General features: G+C 42.0%; 1 protein-coding gene across 1 annotated transcript in view; it reads right to left on the reverse strand.

Moving 5' to 3' along the window:
• The window catches only part of CAPZA2 (capping actin protein of muscle Z-line subunit alpha 2), a 42,387-nt gene extending 21,100 nt beyond the window's left edge, over positions 1-21,287 (reverse strand). The window contains exons 1-3 of the mRNA XM_088457681.1: positions 21,138-21,287; positions 2,572-2,635; positions 30-81 (exon numbers count right to left, since the gene is read on the reverse strand). Of these exons, the coding sequence (XP_088313807.1) occupies positions 30-81; positions 2,572-2,635; positions 21,138-21,176 (155 nt within the window). The 5' untranslated portion in view covers positions 21,177-21,287. The remainder of the gene's footprint in view (positions 1-29; positions 82-2,571; positions 2,636-21,137) is intronic.
• Positions 21,288-21,859: the final 572 nt, after the last annotated feature.

Genomic DNA, 21,859 nt, shown 5'->3' on the forward strand with positions numbered 1-21,859 from the left:
TAGAATAATCTTAATGAAATGACACTTACTGAGCAGCACCTTCCCTGAGTAAGTTATCATTGTTAAGTAGAAACCGAACATCTGCATAATAAATACACAAAAATCAAATCAGAATTATAATGCAACAGTCTGTTTAAACGTCAGCTACAAAAGAAAAAATATTCTATTATGTAATTGTACAATATACAGTATCCACAAATTTAATACAAGAAAATGTGATGGTCCTAAACAGGGGTTGGAAAATTTCAGCTGTGTGCCAATTAAAATCCAGTTAAATCAGTCTGTCAGTTCTACAATTACAATATTGATCAATTTAATTATAGTACCGCCTGCACCAGGAGAAGGACAAAGGGGATATTCAAATTATTATTATCTCATCTACATTATTGTTAAGCTCCGTACACACAGAGCGATCAGACAGAGATCAGATATCATTGTCTGATCGTCCTGCATGTGCTGGATGTTCGATATCGAACATCCAGCACATGCACCACCCCCAAACAACTATAACGACCCGCAATCGACAATCGCAGGTCCCTATAGTAACCAGGCTAACCTGTTCGATATCGACCAGGTTGGCCTGCATGCACGGGCGATGGTTGATATCGTGTATCTGTGCCCGTGCATCGACCATCATTTGGGGGTTGGAAGAGCCCAAAAACAGGACGATATGAACAATAACGATATGATTGATATCGTTATCGTTCTTATCATCCTCAGTGTTCTCCCCAGAAAATTTTTCCAGCTGGGTGGCATCAAGAAGTAGCCGGGTGGGGGCCTTCGCAATAATAAAATGTTTTAAACCCTGACCTTATAATGATTTAAACTTGAAATAGCATTTTATATATTAATTCTCCTCTTCTTATTAGAGGCCCAGTCATCTGATTATGAAAAAGCTGCAAAGTCTGTAGGATCTGGTCCTTTTTATACAGCTCCCAGATACTGTCCCCACTTGCAGGCTTCTAAAGTGCCGGGTGGTAGGCTGTTTCTTGCCGGGTGGTGCACCCGCAAAAAAAAAAAAACAGCCTGGGGAGAACACTGGTCCTGTTATATTTGGCCGTGTATACGCCCCATTAGACACATTTAGTATGAGGATACTTGGAATTAGGGTAATACCATAGTGTGCTCCCATGGGTTTCCTACCACAGTCTCCAATGATATACTATTAGGATAATAGAGTTTTAACAGAATTAACCCTCTTGTGAACTTTAATGATAATTTTCTGTTGAATATCAAAGTTAATCCAAACCGTTAAATAAACACAATAAATAAGAGAAGCCTTAATAGTAGATGTTAATTTATTATCTGTGATTTTAGCTTCTGGAAATTAAACGGTGTCCTGCAAACTAACCTGTCAGGGAAACCAAGATATGAATAGCTAATATCTCTTATTACTTGGAAAAACGGCTATGGTACATTGCGAGTGTGTAATTAATGTTACATATATACTCTCGGGGGAAATCTATAAAAATGTAGAAACTGAACAGTTTTCTGAAAACAGACCTTTCACCAAGTGCCCTAGTGATATCATTTGCATACAGCATTTTATTCAGCACTTGAGGAAGCTTCCTTGCACAGCAGTAGAGAGTTGTGTGATGTGTAGAGATAGCAGGCCCGGAAGTAAGCACAGCTCAGTATGACAGCTCTACTTGGAAACCAGTTAAAGCCTACAAACTACAGTGCTTGCTCCAGGGGGAAAAAAAAGTTTGAAGTCATTGTGACAGTACTGCTTTAAAAGTATATAATGCGCTATTTACACAATTTTACACAAAACTAGCTTAAAAATATCTGTAAAGAAAAGTCTGGTTAGTCCAATATTTTTCCACGCTTTAAGAAAATACATATTTTATAGTTGTTCTCCATTTTATTCAATCACAGCCCTATAATACTCTTTTAGTGGGGTTAAGCACTAGAGTCCACATTTGCAGATTTTCTGCAAACTGGAGTCCAATGATGTCATCAAAGATATCAAAAGTCTGTAGATTTTGTCCATGAAATCGACTATAAGAATAGTACTGCTTTTAATCCCAAGACAAAACCCCAGGGAAAAACATTTTACAAACTCGGCCCCTATTACATTCCCCCTTAATATGAACAGCGGATTCAATCAGAAAAATTGCATAAATAACTCTATAATATTATAGAAAAGTGATGTTTTATTGCTGAATTAATTAGTATAACACAGTATCTACAATATCTCCGCAGTGCAGGTGTAAAATAGCATTATAATTTTATTGTTGTTAGATAAGGACCATCTGTCCATTTTTCACAGGGGATCTAAACTCCCAGATCTTGTCTTTTCTGCACAATCTACTCTTCCAGCCATTTCTAGTCATACAGTATGGAGCTCTTTCACTGGTTTTAGCTGCACCCAAATTACATGTATAGAGACACTAACTGCTTTCAAATAAAATAATAGAAGAGCATTTCCAGTGTTCCCATTACATATATGACCTTGGAAATCACTCAAGAGCAGAAGGGCACTTTGAATGCTGCCCCTGCTGTTGGGTCTATAATGATTAACAGAGTTAAAGATGCCAAGTAGAAATGAAAATAAAGAGCATTACTTACCATTAAACACTTCATTGAATTCTCCTGGTGGAGCATGGATGATAAATTTTGCCGCTACGCGTACCTAAAACAAACAGCAAACAAAAATAATGGGCAATGATTAATGTTTGAGAAAAAAAACAGAAAAAAAGTAAAAAAAAAATTCCAGTCAGGTTCATGCATTATGTAGCGGTTACGAGATGTGCTAGTATCCATGCAGCAAGGTGCAGGATGATGTATTGCTGAAAGGCAACAGGGAGAATACTGCCACATACTATGCATTGCCAATACCCATTACCGGTTACCTTAGGTGGAGAAATGTGTGGGGAGAATAAGTGCCAACCACTAGTCTTGGTGTAGTTGAAAAATTCTCACTTTATATGACCTGGAAATAAACTCAATGAATACCCATTCACTAGCACTATGAAAAGTAACCTGTCACAATTTCTGTACATTGAAATCTCTAGCACAGGGATTGGGAACCGTAGGTCTGGGGGCCGTATAAGGGCCCCGGAATCATTTGATCTGGCCCTCGGAGCATTTTTCTGCTAGCCTCATCTGGTTAGCAGGGTGCCTAGAATGGCATCCTGCAGCCAGAATCTATGCAGCAGTGCCGCCTGGAGTGTCCTTAGGATGCTTCAGACGGTCACACCGCTGCCCTTAAAGCTCCCTGGAGCATCCTCAGGGCATTGCTGTAATCACTGGCGATTGTGGCCCCGCCCCATGTGATGTCACATGGAGGGGGCGTGGCTGGCACTGGACCCGCAAATAATATTATATATTTCAAAATGGCCCTCTGCAGAAAAAAGGTTCCCCACCCCTGCTCTAGCACAACAGTGCTTTTATAAGATTCAATGTCTCCCGAGTGTGCTTAGAGCAAGCTTACTACTTGCTTGCTATGGAAAAGTGACCGTAAAGGGGCCTATCCATTAGCAGATCTTTCTCTACGATGAAAGACAAAAGATTTATCCCTTGAAAACTCCTGGGGCTGCGGTGACAGATATCTGTCATGTACATTAGATTTTTGCAAACGATGAACGATATTGCATGACATCATTCAGGGAGTGGATTTTTTTTTATGTTTCTATTATTTTTCATTAAAAATATCGTTCGTCGTTTACCGCTTATAAACTGACAGATATTTCTAATATCTGTCAGCAATAATTGACCAACATGTTGGAGAGGTGAAAGACACAATTTGTCGGCAGCGGGAATGCGCATCTGTCATCGTTCAGGGCCTATCCATGACAGATAAATTGAACGACTAAACGATATATCGTTCATCGTTCAAATTTATCTGCTAATAGATAGGCCCCTTAACTTTCTCAACCCTGCTTCTATTGGTATGTATGCAGACTGTAAACACACTATTTAGTTTGAGTATCCAGCCACAGACACTGACTCCCAGAACCTTGAAAAAGACGTTATATACGTCGAAACGCGTCGGTTTGGGAGCGCTCATTGGGGGTGTCTGTGCTGTAACCTTGTACCAGAGATAAGTGCCCCTTTTTTACCATCTATTTTTACCATCATTTTGCATAGGAACTGGACCGTATGTTATTGCACTTACCTCATCAAGTGTGCAGCACAGACCCCTGCATTACACAGTCTACTCTGATAGAGATTGTAAATTTTTTGTCAATAGTGTATTTTTGTTAAATAAATATTTTGTTTTATGGAGGTGCTCATTGTTTGAACACAATGACCAACATAAAAAAATCGCTACGTCTTTAAAGAAAACCATCTGCAGCGTAAGTACTGGTACGCTCACCTTCACCTACTTATTGTGTGTGTTGAAATATACCCCAGACACTGAGATCGCTCTAAGGAAAGTTAGAGAAAGAAAAGATACCTTTATGAGTCTGAAAACACCTTATGCGGTGTAAGTACTGGTACACCAATTTCACTTCATTTCACTTCTTATGAGTAGCAAAATATTCCAAGAAAGACCGATTAATATTGAACAACTTTTCGAAGTTGTGTTACATATACCCTATTCACATTTAGTATCCCTTAAGAAATTCCAGATCACATAAAAGACATTGTATATGACAATTTTCTGTGATAAGACAATACTACACATTTGTTGTCATTGTTTTATTTTCTCATGCCACGAGGAACTCCACGTGGATAAGAAACGACATAATAAGGAGGATCTGAAATTCACAGATAAGTATCTTTCAAAAATAATATCCACCTCACTCCCTGTGTGAAAGCAAAGGCAGTGCCACCAATTTTACTCACTTTATTTCCACAGTTTGAGGACCCTGTCCTTACTCATAGATGTCATTTGTGATGTATGTGTAGAACATTAAATAGGATTATATCCCTATTTAAATTCCATCTCCCATCTTGCAAACACCGACTATATATATATCTTGGCCCACTGCTTTTCAAGAAACATCATTCACCTAATTTATTACCTGCATTGGTGAATGTCAGCAAGGTGTTCTTGATTTACAAATCTTTCTCTCCTAATCCCTTGTTTGCTCTAACCATTTGTAAACTGATATCTAAGCACGTTATATTGTTTCTAGATACTAAAGGTTTTGGGGGAGAAAAAATAAAAATACTATATTCTCAAGTAACTTTATGAAATTTACAGAGTGGTAAAGCCATTTGAAACTGACCACACTTTGTGAATCCTGCCACTTGACCCAAGAAATAAGTGGCAAAGTTTTATGGTCAACTAAAGTTGGGTACACACCTTTACAATCCCCAGTTGATCGGTTTAAATGCTCCCGATCAGCCGAGCAGTGTGCACCCAGCTTGACGTCTTCAGTCCCCTACAAACTGCTAGAAATAGCTTTGTGTACGGGCCTCTATGGGATTGGGAGGTCGGGCCAATAAATATTAAACAGCACATAAGATGCGACTTCCCCATTCTGGCCGTCACAGGAGCGTTACAAGTCGTTTATTGGCCAACGCTCCTGCAACAGTCCTGCATACACACCTATAAAATTGTCTGCCAGATTATCTGATAAAGGATGATCGGGCCGATGATTGTATTGGTGTGTACCTAGCTTTAATCTGGTGTTTTCTCCACCTGCAAACTGTTACATTTTATTTTGTAAACGTTCATAATACATGATACTTATCTGTGTCTCACCGGTTTGTCTGCCCTTCCCCTTTAGAATGTAAGCTCTCTCCATACTTTATTTTCATCTACTTCTTACTAGGACATTTAACACTTGGTTGCTTATGCTTTGCTGCTTATGTGGGTGTTATGGTCGCTAATGTAGCAATGTATATTATCCATGTCCTTGTCCTGCATTCTAATGTATTGTACTGTAATTCTTTGGTCTTTTGTTTATATAATTTGTAAGGTGCTGCAGAACACTTGTGGCACCATATAAATGATAATAATAATACTTACGATCAAGCTTTATGCAGCTTCTTACAAATCCTGACGCCGAAAGACCGTCAACTGAAGATCTCGACAGGTAAGTATTTTAACTATAACTAATATAACTAACCTTACCCCCCCCGCTAAGCCTCCCTTAGGGGTGCTTAACCCTAACCTCCCCCACAAGGGCCTAAACCCATGTCTCCCAGGGGGGGTGCCTAACCCTAACCCCCCCTTCCCCTAGCCTAACCCTAAACCCCCCGGGGGGTGCCTAACCCTAAGTCCTCCCCGGCAGCCCCTAACCCTACCCCACCTGGGGCTCCCGGTGTAGGTAAAATGACAGGCGTCAGGATTTCGACGCCTGTCATTAGACCCCTGCCGGGAATAGACAGTCGGGAACCTGGCGGTAGGCATTTCGACCGTCGGCTTCCTGACTGCATCCCCTTTAGACCTGCTTTTCCCTGCATCTCTCCTGTCTCATTGACAAACTCTAATGTGCTATGATAACATATTAAGGTACACAAATAGTATTTTGTAAAATGCTACAACATTTAAAACAATAAGAAAACAATGCAACCAACTACAGCACATATCTATGTAATAAATGTGCAACACAAAATGCCAAACAGATTTGTATTTCCTATTTGCTAGAGACAAAACAAAAAATATGCTTTCTTTCAGTTTTACCCTAAATGTTACCATTTCCTGTTACACATTACAGCACAAACCAAAAGTATCACTGCAAGTACTTGTGCTTCCATTTATGGTAGAAAAGATATACAACATGAATAAGTGGGTGTGGAGAATAAATAGGGGCATTCAGTGATTTTCCGCACACTGAAATAGGTCTTTTATACAAGATACAGCAGGAACCAAACGTATTGATCTACTATGCATCTGTTGACCTTTGCTATAATGAGATAGAATATAGGGCACTGTGACCAATGTCACCATATTTTGAGTCAATATATTTCATTTAACTGCACTTTATGGTGTGTGACAATATTTCTAGGGGTCACATTAGATTTTTAGAAGAAAATTGTTAGGATTTGTAGTTTATATAGTTTGATAAATCAGTGGTGCAAGATGGCAGTCAGGGTACATACTAGACAATGTGTCATCCGATCAGACTGACATTATGGGCACATCGTCTAGTGTGTACCCATTATGTCGCTGACAATGAGCTACCGCGAGTGGTCATCGACATCCTTAATAAACCTAAATAGAGGGAGGCTAAGGAATGTTGTTAAGAAGTATCTTATTAAGTGGCTCATACAAAAGCAGAGGAACTGGAAAAACTCTGTGCATTGGAAATTGCGAAGATCATATTTGGTTCAGAAGCACACAAGAAAACCCAGCGGATTCCGCTATCAAACAATGTGATCCAATTGTGCATTCTAGAGATCAGTAAGGATATTTAATTGCAAGTAGTCCAAAACCAATCGCCTGACAGTGAGTATACAAGTGGACCAGTCAACTAATGTGTCAGCTGCTAGAATTTTTATAATATGTAACCGAGAAGGAAATTTAGAAAATGTTTTTATTTTGTGAGTAATTAGGGTTAACAACATGAGAAAATTAAATGTCCACAATACATCAATGACCTTAGTCTGAAGACTAAACATCAAAGAATGACAGACTTGGTTCCTGCAATGTATAGCAAAATTAAAAATGTGTTGAAATATGCCAAGCATTACCACAGGTTACGATAACGCATTGTGTGTTACACTCCCATGACTTCGCATCTAAAAATTTGCCAGGGAATTAGAACTTTTTTTTTGTTATAATAATTATACTGCAATTAACGTAGTAAATTATATCAGAGGACAGGAATCATTGTGTCGGACATATTATGGCCATATTGCTCAGAGTGTGCCTCTTTATCACATTGTGGTATTTGAGATACATATTTTGAGTACAAAAAGGGTGCTGGCAGCCAAAAAGGTTAAGAACCGCTGATCTACAGCATAGTTAATCAACTATAGTTTGAAACAAAAAAGAAAAGCCCAGTGAGGCAGAGCTAGAGAACAGTTGTTTATTAAGTTTATTTAAAAACTTCAGTAAGGGAATAACCTATCCAAAGCAAGAAAGAATATCTCCTGCTAAAACTATTAGAGCCTTTGTGGCACCCGCTACATTGGAGGAGAGTAGATGAGCATCTGCTATTTTATCTACCTCATCTGCCTAAAAATGTTGATTTGGGAGACTTTCTCCTTTAATGGGGGGCATCCACTAGACGATAAAGTTGAACGATTGAACGATAATGATAAAATCGTTTGAACATAGTTTGCAAATCGTGCAGTAATTGTTTCTAACGATGTACGATGCACGCTCCCGCTGGTCGTTTGATCGTCTCCTCCATCGACTGAACATGCAGATCAATTTCACTTGATTGCTTACAAATAGTTTACACATCGTTCACGCTGAACGATCAAACGATGAACCACTATCTGCACACTATAGCTGAAAGCTCTCAATCACAGATTCAAACAACATAATTTATCCTTAGATCTTTTGCAAATCGTTTGCAAATCTTTTGCACATTGTTCAGAGTGGAAGATCAAATTTCAGGGGAAACTTCAAGGGAAAATCGTTAAGAGGTTGGACAGGGATAAAATCGTCTAGTGGATGCCCCCCATAAGTCTCCTCATCTCAGCTATTCTAGAATTCTCCAGGTTGCACTGATCTAGAGCAAATACAATAAAACCACATTCCTCACAGAAGCTCTCTAACTGTTCTAAACTATCGTTTCTTACCAATTCTATCACACTTCATTTGAATGCCTTTAAAGGGAGACAACCATCAAAATTGTATTTGTGTTGAGCTCAGGAAAGGGTTGCTTTTATCCTTGGATAAAGACATTATAGTATGAGCCAGTGAATTTGTAAATGCAGTAGCAACTAGTGGTCCTCAGTGCTCCATCCAATTCACCATCCAGGTTCGTTTATCAGCAGTATGAAAAGGAGGTAATGCAAATAAAAAAGAGGGACAATTATTTGTGGTGCACACATATACTGTAGAAGATGATTTGCCTTGGACAGACAAGACCAATAGTGGCTCTTCAAATGTTCATCTGTTTGCCTGCAGTGTGTAGCACATATTCTCAGCCTGCCTCTCTGTATAAGTGTTTCTAAGAATATACACTACATATCAAAAGTTTTAGAACACCCTAATTTCTCTAGTTTTTAATGAAATCTAAGCAATTTCTGTCCAGTGCATAACCTGTAATGGTACAAGGTTAAGGCAATAACCTGCTAGAGGTTTAAAAAAAAAGTTTAGGTTAGCAAAAACTTAAAAATAATGTAAATGTTATAAAGACAAGGCCTTTTTAAGAGAAGAACTGGGTTAAAAACCTACAGCTGTTCAGCAGCAGTGCAAGAGAGTCTTGCCTGGGCCATGAAGCACAGCCAGTGGACTACTGAACACTGGAAAAAGGTCTTGTGGACCAATGAATCGAAATGTGAAATTTTTGGTTCATCACGAAGGGTTTTTGAACGCAGTCGAGAATGGTTCCTCAGTGTGCGGGGATTACTTATTATGCGTCGGTTTATAAAAGCTGCCACTCCCTAGCCTGTTCAAGCCCATCATTTAAAAGGGCAATGCTTTCAACAGCGAAACACCCAATATTCTGCTATTGAAAGAATTGTTAAATATACAGAGAAGCGGTGGCTGCTTAGTAAATAAACCTGTAACACAAATGATGAAACGTGGAGGAAGCAAGATAGTCTGTGGCACTTTTGCTAGATCCCAGAGTGACTGGTACCCTGAAACAACAGAGCTAACACAGCATGTTGGTGCACCATACAATACCCTCTGGTCTGTACTTAGTTGGTCATGGGTACAACCTTACAGCAAGATTATGACCAAAAACATACCTACAGGCCAAGTCCAAACAATCTTCGGGGAAAAGAACAGGAACATAGGCAAAGCAACCGACATGTGCAAGACATTTGTGGGAAATTATGGTTGTGTTATCCAGGGTACACAGTGGAGTGATGTCGGCACGATATATGTCGTTTCCATCCGAATCGTAACGACATATCGGCCACATCGCTTAGTGTGTAAAGCCAATATGCACGCTCCCGCAGACGATTGCGACATCGTCCGGATGGCCGTGCTGCACGTGACCCGTTAACGCAAGTGTCCCAGTTGCAGGTAATGAAGGACGGAACAAGGTATTGTTCCGTCCTTCATTACATCGTTCTGATGTGTCCCTATGATATGATCAAGGCTCAGCCCACCCGGCCGGCCCATCGATTGCAGTATCACCATCCCCAGCCTACAGAAGGTAGATATTTAGGTAGCAAGTAAAAATTCACTATAGAAGTTCATGTGTTGGAAGCAGGTAAAATGGGATCTGAGCTATTTTAACTAGGGCCAAATTGTGATGGTTAAACAAATGGGCCAAAACTGCAGGTCTCATGGTATGTTCCTGGTATGCAGTGGTTAGCACCTACCAAAAGTGGTCCAAAGAAGATCAACTAGCAGCAGGGTCATGGGCACCTCAGGCTTACTGATACGCGTTTAGTGAAGCCCAGCCCATCTGGTCCTATCCCACAGAAGAGCTACTGTATAGCAATGTGTCAGAGTGCATCGCGGCTTGCTGCATTTGGGGCTGCATTACCCCAAACCAGTCAGAGTGTCTGTTCTGACCCCTCTCCACTGCCGATAGTGCCGACAATGGGCACGTGTGCGACAGAACTGGAACATGGAGTATCTGTGAGATGTGATGGAAAAACAAGTCAGAGCCATGGAGGCCCCACCTCGCAATTTACAAAACTTAAAGGATATACTGCTAGTGTCTACAGGACACCTTCAGGGGTCTTATAGAGTCCGTCTTGACGGACCAGAGCTGTTTTGGCAGCACGAGTGGGACCTACACAATATTAGGCAGGTGGTTTTATTGTTATGGCTGATCAGTATATGTACTCGTACATGCACAAAAAGTCCTAAAACCCCTACATGTGTATGCAGAGTCCACGGTTGCATATGGAGGCGCTGGCATTAGAACCAGTGAGGCAAAACCACTAGTGTTCCTGGCTGGTGACTGGGAGGTGGTCTGAATTGTATGCACAAAAAAAGGTTGTCTCATGAGCGTGTCATAGGAGTGTCCTGAGTGTGCCACTAAAAGTGGCTGCATTCTCAGACAAAGAGCCACAGTGGCCATGTTTAGCCAAAGTTCAAAAGGAGACATTGCGCTAGCCATAGGCTGGGGCAAGTGTCAATGGTGTGCCGATGGTGGAGTGTTTGGGACAGCAGGCAGAGTTCACCATCCACAGGCATTGAAAGTGGGAGTCTCAGGGCTTGCACTGTCCAGCACACACTAGAACACAAGAAGAAAGCTTAAACTAACATTTGCATAGTACCACCACTGCAACACCGAAAAAAAACGCAACCCTGGCTGCAACTGCGTACACTTCTAAATAAAGCCCGCTCTGTGCTTCCTTATAAATAAAAAATAATCCACCTGCAGATAGGATCTGTGGATGATTTTGCATTCTTAGGGAGGTTCAATTCAGCACGATGGACGCGATGTGCTGCTTGGGGGCTGCCCGGCGTGTCCGTAAGTGCCGGGCACGCCCCCAAGTATGACGAAAAGGGGATGTGTCTTATAGACACGCCCCTTTTCATGACCACGCCCCCTTTTCGGATGCGCGCACAAGGTTGTCCTCTCTAGCTCCGGCACCCTGCCTGCCGCCGGAGCTAGAGTGAACACTATTCAAAGGATGAGTTTTGCAATAAAACCTTTTACAATTATTATACAATACAGCCGTTAAGCTCAAACCGGCTCAACGATGGTTGAATTTAGATGAAACCTTTTAATCTATCTAAAGTTTGAGTACGTCCTGTTAATTTTCTAACCTTATAGCTGAACTGACAACTAGTTTGAGAATCACTTTTAAACAAGTTCAAGCATCTCGAATATATTTTATCATGGCGGTACTGTAGTCTTCATTCTAGCGCCCTGCACCTGTCACAACTCGTGCAGTTCCTCTATCCTGCCTGGGGTGTCGCTCTCTGCTCTGGTGCTTCTATCACACTCAGCTAATGCAACAAACTGCTGAGAGTCAGCAGTTTGTGTGCTAGAAGCACCAGTGCAAAGAGGAACTGCAACAGGTTCTGACAGTTGCAGGGTGCTAGTACTGCTCAGATATGATTCGCTGAATTACGTTATTCGTATAAGAAATCATCATTTTAACCTGCCTTTTGTCATAACTAACTATCCCAAATTTCACATATATTCGTTTAAATTAGTTATTTCTTATTCATATATCATGTTACATTTGTTTAGTGTTATTCAGTTACCCTTATGTTCCAGTATTCATTGTCAGAAAAAAAAAAAAACTTTACATAAATATCAATTATGACAATATTTATATTCCCAGTTGTGATGAACAAGTTACATTTTAGGAATTAGTAGTTTTAATTATATGCCAGCCTACTTCTCTGTTTGACACATAGCAGCATAACCTTAACTGTAGATAAAGATGTTTTTAAATATACAAGGTGGACAGAAATTAGTTAATGGAATCCCATTAGTGAATATTACATAATATATTTGCTATGATCAATCCTTAGCTGCAGTTATATTAGTAGTAAAGGTTTCAGATATTCTCCATTTTACTTTACTCGATTTGCCTGAATGCTATACTGTTGTAGTTTTATAGAAAATGATTTCAATAAAAGAACAACTCATTAAACATTTACTTCATGAAATCTGTTGCTAGACTCCAATGACAAACATTTTGCTGCCAAACAGAATGTAGTGCAATTTTAAAATATTAAAATCATGAAATAACTGTTTGCTAAACTGGCTTTTGTAAATCTGTATGTGACAAGTTGGACATACTATTCCCAAAGAAAGTATCAAGGAATGGGATCTCTCATCTGAAAAATATTTATCCAGAAAGAAGAAACAAAAGGGAAAAATATAATACGCTACGATTTGAGGAAAGTTGCGAGATATCTGCATTTTTTTTTAATTTGCGGCTAAAATGCATTTTTCTTTTTTTAAATGCAAAACCAGGTTGATTTTTGCCTACAAAAAAGTGCATCTTTAAATCTTGCAGTTAAAATGCCTACATCTCGCCAGCTATTAGACTCGGCCCAAAGTTGCATTTCAGTGACTATGAGGTCTATTCAGCTATGAATTTCTTTACTTAAAAAATGCAAACCCTATAATTACCGCATTTTAAGTATTTCCACTATTCAGCAATGGGTTAATGGAGAACATAACAATCATCTCCATTAATTCCCATATTGTAGAGTATCGCACTGTAGAGAGCAAGCCATAGCGAGTATTTTACCCGATATCAAGGACAAGGGACTCACTATCAGAATGGGTGGGTCCCTAGGGACGCGCTCCGCTGCGATCAATCCCTGGCTCATTAAATGATTGACTGACCTTGGCCCGGTTGCAGACAATAAAAAGCAGATGGACCTCTTTGGCGCCTTTACTGTCATGCAGCAGCACTGCAGGGAATTACCTGGCGTGACAATGATGGCCCCTGCACCCAGAGTGAAGACGTCCTCCGGTAAGTGTAAGCGGGCCGGCTCAAGGCAGAGCGGCTGTACAAGGGTGCTATAGTGCTTGCAGCGGCCACCGCCAGGATCCGTAGCTAGGGCCCCAGGAGTGTTTGGTGGGCCCGCTTATGTCTGCACAAGAGGAGGGGGTATTGCCCGAAGGCTGCCGGGCGGCTGTCTATACTTGTCAGACCCGGCAGCATGGAGCAACATTTGTGACAGGTAGCCTAGTAGAGAATCAGAGCTCCCGGGGCTATTCAATTCACCGCACTGTTTGATCCGACAGTTGGCAGTTAAGGCCCGTATTCAATTAGAAGCGAAAAGTCAGAATCCGCGAAAAAGTATCACCAATTGCTACTTTTCGCCAGGCAGAAACTTATTTCTGTATTCAATTGTAAACACTTTTCGCGTACGCGAAAACGCAATGCAATGTAATAGGCGAAAAAGGCAGGATTGATTACTTTCCAGCAGCAGCTGTTAAGTCCTATTAAACGATATATGGTTTCCTCTCTATTAGGTACCTATGAAACAGATTTATTAACTGGGTCTGTCTCCCACTATTGCCACTATTGTTACTATGTACTGATAGTGTTCACTCTAGTTCCGGCGGCAGGCAGGGCGTCGGAGCTAGAGGGCACATTTGTGCACGCGCGCGTCCAAAAAGGGGGCGTGTCTATAAGACACGTCCCCCTTTCGTCACTCTTGGGGGTGTGCCTGGCACTTACGGACACGCCGGGCAGCCCCCAAGCGCTGCAGACAGGGAGAATAGATGCCGGGCGCATGCGCCCGGCGTCTATTCTCCGGCGGTGACCGAGTCACCGCAGGCTGTGAGGGCAGGGCGTTTTTTGCCCTCCTTCTAGAGGGCAGGGTGCTTTTTGCCCTCCAGAAGGAGGGCAGGGCGCCGTTCCCCACTAAAACAGCCTAGGGGGCAACGCTATACTTACATTGATTGACTGTTTGTGATTATTGATATCTGTTTGTGCTTATTTTTGTATCAAATGACTCTGATGCACATCAGCTGCTAATTAGCAGACATCTTGGATAACCAGTATAAAAAAGGTGCTATGCCAGACTACCACCACCTTTGATAATACTGTGACTTCACACAGCGAAATGCATCAGTGACTGGCTTTCATATGACCACCACTGACTAGCAGGAGCCCACCTATCTTCCCATATATTTGTGATACTTTGGCTGCTAAAAATTGCTATTTGGACCAGGAACCGTGCCCAAGGGACTACTACTTATGCGACAGCTCTGCAGGCGCTGCTAACAAAGACCCTGTTTCACCATTCGGACACTGGACCTGGTAACTATAGCCTACGGGAGTGCACATCCCCATTCACCATATGGGATACTTTGGACTTGGATTTTCAAATGGGACATTTGCTCCAAATTTGTCTATGAACTGTGAATGTAGCAATATATGCCTTCTTAATGTGTTTGAGACCATCAGTTGTGTTGTGCAGAGGTAGGGTAGGTACACAGTGGATACCACTATTTGACTACTGTTGTAATCCATATTATGGCACCACCACTCAACTCAGTAAAGAGAAACAACAGTCCATCATTACTTTAAGACATGAAGGTCAGTCGATACGGAAAATTTCAAGAAATTTTAATGTATCCTCAAGTGCAGTTGCAAAAACCATGAAACGCTATGATGAAACTGGCTCTCATGAGGACCGCCCCAGGAAAGGAAGACCAAAAGTAACCAGCCTCAGAAACCGATACTTAACAGCACCTCAGATTAGAGACCACATAAAGTCTTCACAGAGTTCAAGTAGCAGACAAATCTCAACATCAACTGTTCGGAGGAGACTGTGTGAATCAGGCCTTCATGGTCGTATTGCTGCGAAGAAGCCACTACTGAGGATGAACAACAAGAGGAGGAGAATTGTTTGGGCCAAGAAACACAAGGAATGGACATTAGACCAGTGGAAATTTGTACTTTGGTCTGATGAGTCCAAATTTGAGATTTTTGGTTCCGACCGCCGTGTCTTTGCGAGACGCAGAAAAGGTGAGCGGATGGTTTCTGCATGTGTGGTTCCCACTGTGACGCATGGAGGAGGAGGAGGTGTGAAGGTGTAGGGGGTGCTTTGCTGGTGACACTGTTTGTGATTTATTCAAAATTCAAGGCACACTGAACCAGCATGGCTACCACAGCATTATGCAGCGCCATGCCATCCCATCTGGTTTACGCTTACTGGGACCGTCATTTGTTTTTCAACAAGACAATGACCCCAAACACACCTCCAAGCTATGTAAGGGCTACTTGACCAAGAGGGAAAGTGATGGAGTGCTGCGTCAGATGACCTGGCCTCCACAATCACCCGACAAACACACACAAAATAAATATATATATATATGTATATATATATATATATCCACAGTGATAAATAAGGTGCACTCACTTTTTTCAAATATATTCATATGTATATATATTCATTCATATGAATACATTTTATACATATTGCTCATGTTAATTGCACTTTTATTTTGAGCACTGGTATGTTGCTTTGGGTTTCAAAAAAGATTTGCCTCTGAATAGGTGGAGAAACAAAGTGCGAAATCTCTATTTTGGGGTGCAAAGGTAGGGTAACCACTCAGCACCCTTGGGACAGCCCCCCAAAGGGTAACTGCATCAAAAAAAAAAAGCCTGCAAAAAAAAAAGCCAGAAACACCCCAAAAAAGCACTTTGAAAATGGGGGCGAAAAAGTGCAAAGTTGGGGTACAAACTTACAAAAGTAAATAGACTTTTGGGGGGTCTGCAAGTATGGGTAAGGTGTTTTTTTTTATTGCAGGTGCTTGCTTAAGGTGCGTTTTTACGATTTTTAAAACTTCACTTTAGCTACTTTTAAATATGCTAGCACCCATTTTCAAGAACCCCAAATTTGACTGGCCTACTTATTTTCTCTAAATAAATAAAATGCTTAACGCCATTCTTCACCACTTGTGCAAAGACGCTAATTAAAGGCAATTGTACCAAACAATTTCACTAGGGCTAATCGGGTAACTACATTGATCCCCAATGTTTACGCATCTTTTTGGGGGGGTTCAGGACGATTTCCCCAAATCTGACACCACTTTTTGCCTATTCTGACTTCACTTGTCGTTTTCGTGTCTTTTGCAATTGAATAGGGCGAATCGCTGGTACGGGCGCGATATGTTTCCGCAGCTAAAATACACAATGTAAGCGGAAAGTACGGCAGACAAAACTTTATCTCGTACGCAAAACTACTTGAATAAAGGCCTAAGTCCAAGAATGCCGGTTTTTGCGACTTAATATTGATGTTTAGTCGCGAGAACCAGCATTCTCCGTCTAAAGTGCCAGCCGCGTGGCTATTAGCGCCATGCTAAGCCGGAAAACAGCCACTCGGCGGGCACTTTTGTTAGATTTCTCGCACCCACAGGGGAGTGTGAGAAGAAATCCTTTAGTCGGACCAAACAGCAATGTGTTTCATTTTTTTTCCTGTTTTTCTTTCTTCCTGTGGAGGGCCAATGCGTTTATATTTTTTCCTGTTTTTCTTTCTTCCTGTGGAGGGCCAATGCGTTTATATTTTGATTATCCTATCGGGGCCAATGTGTGTATTTTTCTTCATGTGGGGGCCAATTTGTTTACTACATGCTTCATGGGCTGTAGCTGCTAAATTATTAGATTTACAGAAAACTTACATTTAGATGGGACCCAGAAAAGGTCAGATAGAACCCCTATTTTTTTTAAAGTGAAGGGTCCCTGGGACCCACATTTTTTGGGGCTAAGCGCAATCACTGCAGCAATGCAAAAAGCGTTAAATTATTTGAAAGATCTTTCCATTATAGAATGCCATCTCAGAATGTCGTTATATAAAGCAAATCCTTAAACATCCCGAAAACTACAGGGACAGAGGGATATTTTCCCGTAAGTCCCTGCAGGATCTTGAAACTCTGCCCCAGTCTCCGTCAATGCTTTGTGGTGACTGCTGAGTATAAGGTCAAACTGTCAAAACTGTCTACATTGGCTTTATATTAGTCTGTATACATTTATATTGACATGCTTTTATATTTATATTTGTAAAGCATGTGTACAGATTTCTTTTTTGTAACTCAAATAGTTTTTATTATAGAAAAATATTTTTTACATTACAAATCATACACAACAGATATATAACAATATGGTCCCACAATCTGTAATACATTATATAGCACAAAACAAACAAAAGAATACAGATAAGGAAGTAAATGAACAAAACGGAGATAAATAATTTAAAAAAAGCCCACAGGAAGGGAAGGGGAAGAAGGAAGGTGAAAGTAAAAAGTACACACACCTACTAAAGTATAATTAGATTAACACAAAAGTAAACAAATTGATCAGAAAAAAAAAATATTTGGGAACAATATACCCCTAGGTGCGAATGAGTAGAAGTAATAAATAAGAAATTAAAAGCACAAAAGGTGTTACTGGGAGGAATTAAGTAGAAGGAACACTAGCTGAAGCCTTCGTCGAGATATGAGTGTCATAAAAATCAGACCAAGGGCACAATTTAATCACAATTTATTCAGTGGGGATGAGGTAGAAGTGGAGTATTTAAATCCAAAGGTTTCCATTTCAAAACATTAGACATTTTTTCTAAAAGATGATCAGGTATTTTCCAATATTGTGCTAAGGCTGCTCTTGTAGCTATAAAGATATGTCCAATGATACCTCTTTTACAAAAAAATCCCGGGTTCGACCCAGGAATTTAGACACTGGTCAAACCCGGGTCGAACTTGTCTTCAGACCCCGTTTACACTGCAACTCGACTCGGGTTTGCCCTGTTTACACTGAACCCGGGTAATCGCTGCTTTTCCCTATAGATATCATTACAAATTTACTTTATTAAGGGCTGACAAAGATGAGGTCACAAAAGGCAACAAAAGAGAGGGGTGGGGACTGCTTACAGCATTGCAGTAATTATGGCAGACTACTGCTCTGGCTGTGGCAGGCAATGTCTGCCTGCTTTTGTGGCTGCTGGTCAGGCTGCTGTGGTGAAGGGGGTTAGGCAGGCAAGCGATGGGCTGCATGTGCGTCTCTCTCTGCAGGGCACTGACAAATGACATCATCTGCCAGAGCCCCAGAAGCTCCAATCAGCATCTTTCAGAGCTAGCCAGGTCAAATAATTCAGCTAGCACCCGTTTACACTGCTGCTTGACCCAGGGCCAACCCGTTTTCAACCCTGCTCTCAACCCGAGTAAGATTGCCGGGTAAATCATCCTGGGTTATTTTTTTTAGGAGCTGTTCACACTGAGGCCCAACCTGGCAATAACCCGGGGTATTCGGTTGGTGTAAAAGGGGTATAACATATTTCTTGTGGGCTTGTACTGATATAGAAAAATAATGTAAAAGAGCAATTTCCGTAAGGTGTGGTAGGACCTCCGAAGTGACCCGAGTAATTCACTTACATTCTGTCCAAAGAGAATTAATTATAGGACAAGACCAAAAAAATGTATGTACAATTCATTAAATTTAGGCAGGCTGGAGTTGAATTTACAGTCAGGGAGGTCACCGCAAAGCAGGAATGGAGAGTATTCGCAAGTGCATGACTGAGCATGTGCAGAAGAAGAAATGGGTTTCGTTTCCAGAATCCCGAAAACAATGCCCTTTGAAACATTGCAGGGACAGCGTGAAAACGCAACCACTGTCCCAGCATTAAATAAAATGCTGAATAGCAGCCATAACATTTAATAATTTATAAAAAAATCTGACAATGTTGCCCAATAATATTCGGGACAACATCATCATTCTTGCTGAATACAGCCCCATGTCATATATAAAGACATGTTAACCAAGTGTTTCCAATGTGCAGTCCTGTGTGTGGAACAAATGACTACTCCCTGTTTATACCAGTTGTGGGCTATCAGTTAATTAGTATGTATTATATAAGTCCTTCATGCTTTTGCACCTTTGATTTTTGCCAGGATACAACTGTCCTGATACCATCTAGAAAAAGCCCTATATAGAAACCAAAATATCGGCATTTGATTTGGCGAACACCACATTTTATGAGGCAATTACACTGGTGTTTTTTTATTTTATTTTATTTTTTTTTAAAGGTGCTCACTTTTTCTTTCTAGTTGATGTCTATGGGCCAATGCACGAATCCACTGATGTGTGTACAAACTTACACCATCGGCAGATCCACTGGCCATTGCGCCTGAAAAGTGTGTCTATGGGTCTATGGCTGCTGTTTTCAGTGGAAGTGCGTCTTTAGAAGCAGTCCCTGACACTAACATGCCCCTGAAATGCCCGCCGCTGTTTGCCACCCCCAATCACTGGCCATCGAAATTGGATGGATCTCCTTGCAATTTTGATATGCGTCCACAGGCAGTAAACATTGGGAAACATGCACAGAATAAAACATTGGGTGTTTGCATTCACCTATGGATTGATGGAACATTTGTGATTAACCCTGCCGCCTGATGCACCAGCTGAAATGTGGGTGCAGGTCTCGAACATATACACAATTTCTCTAATAAGTAAGGCTTCTTTGTGGATTATCTGAATTATTGCATAATCATTTATTTCATAATGGTTCCTTAATTTGAGTGCGCTAGCACAGAAACATGTACCATCTAGGATATTGAGGTCTGTAATAAAAGGTAGATATCTGTCATACAGACACCACATTAAGGGAGACTACAGAGCTTTCTCACACAGGTAAGGACTGGCGGCCTGGAGGAGGATGGAGTGCCTGCCTGTGACACCACCTACTCAATACTGGGATTGAACGTTTTTCAATCCCAAATCCCGGGATTAAAATAAGTACCCGGGATTGGACTCTCCATTAGCGACTGCCGGGGAGCGAGACAGAAAAAACAAGCTCCCGCTTGTCCAACGATGGCAGAAAACCATTGACTCTCTACCAGCGATGGCAATAGCATCAACCATTGATGATTGCTAACCATCGATGGTCGATGCCCATACCTAGGGGGGCAGCTATCAGGTAGTGCTGGGGAGGGGGGCACCTATCAGGCATAGGCAGAGCTAGGAAGATGGGGCACCTATCAGGCATAGGCACAGCTGGGGATAGGGAGGGAAGGAGGGGCAGCTATCAGTTAGTGATCGGGGAGACAGCTACCAAGTAATGCTGAGTGTAGGGAGAGGAGGCAGCAGCTTCCTTTAAGCTAACATAGTAGATGTATGAAGCTCTGGGAAGTGATAAAGTGCAGAGAGATAAACGACTAGCCACTCAGCTCCCAACTGTCATGTGTTTGAAAAATGACAGTTACGAGCTGATTGGCTGGTAGTTTATCACTCTCCAATGTATCACTACCTAGCGCTTAAAACATCTGCCCCATAGAGAGACGCTGCTGCTACAGAGCCCTGCAGGTAACGGCTGCTGGGAGCAGGCATGCGGGACATGTAGCGCGCACACAGGCACGGGGGTGACAGCTCATACACACAGCTATGTGGCCCCCCGGACCCCTGAATGGCCGGTTTCCGCCCTTCTGCTTCCTATTTTCGGCTAAGGCCGTACAAGGAGCGGACACACCGGCAGAGGAGACGGCCGCAGCCTATCCCTGAACGACACCCAGGGGCCAAACGGAAGTCACCCAGCCCCTGATCAAGTACATCACCGTCACCTGCCCGTATCCCTCACCCAGCGGTCGTACAGCACCAGGCCTGCCCGCAGCCGCCTATCTGCCCTGCGCCTTTCCCGTCCAGGTACTAGCAGCGTTAACTATCACACTACCCACCTTCTCCTCGTCAGACAGCTGCTCGTCCATGTCCGCCATCTTCTTTTCCCCTCTTCCTGACTGACTGCTTGTGCGCGTCCCCGGGGCGGAGCCTGACGTCAGGAAGTGGGCACAGCGCTGAGTGCGGGGGAGGCGGGAGCGCGCATTGCCAGTCTACTACTAGTGCTGCTGCTGTGCTGGCTTGTAGTGTGTCGCGGCCGCCTATGTCCGAAGTTGAATCCATCTATTTTCTCGCTATCTTCATCATCTCCGTCCCTTTTATCACAACGCCAGTATGTAGCCAAGTGTGCAGTGTGAATGGCAATAGCAGTGATCGGGCGCAGGCGGGACTTTGTGGCAAAATTTTTAAGCCCTCCCACCAAACTAAAGTTGGGTACACATCTATACAAATGTTGTGGTGTTCTTTCAATATCTAGAGATCATCCGTTGGATTGTATAGGTGTGTACGCTGCCCCGATGCAGGAGCGTTAGCTGATAAACGGCTTTTAACGTTTCCGCAATGGTCGTGATCGGGAGGTCACATCTTATGTACTGTTTATCGGGTGGACCTCCCGATTCCATAGGAGCCCGTACACACACTGTGCTATGTCTGCACAGTGGCCCTGATTCAGAGCCGGACGCTCTTGACAAAGTGCTCGTTCTGAATCAGGGCGTCTTTTTTTATGGAGCGGCCTCCAGGCCGCTCGCATTGCTTTGGGTGACCAGGATGATGGTCAAGACCA

Source organism: Taudactylus pleione, unplaced genomic scaffold (assembly GCF_031769625.1).
Source record: "Taudactylus pleione unplaced genomic scaffold, aTauple2 ptg000041l, whole genome shotgun sequence".
Classification (NCBI taxonomy): domain Eukaryota; kingdom Metazoa; phylum Chordata; class Amphibia; order Anura; family Myobatrachidae; genus Taudactylus; species Taudactylus pleione.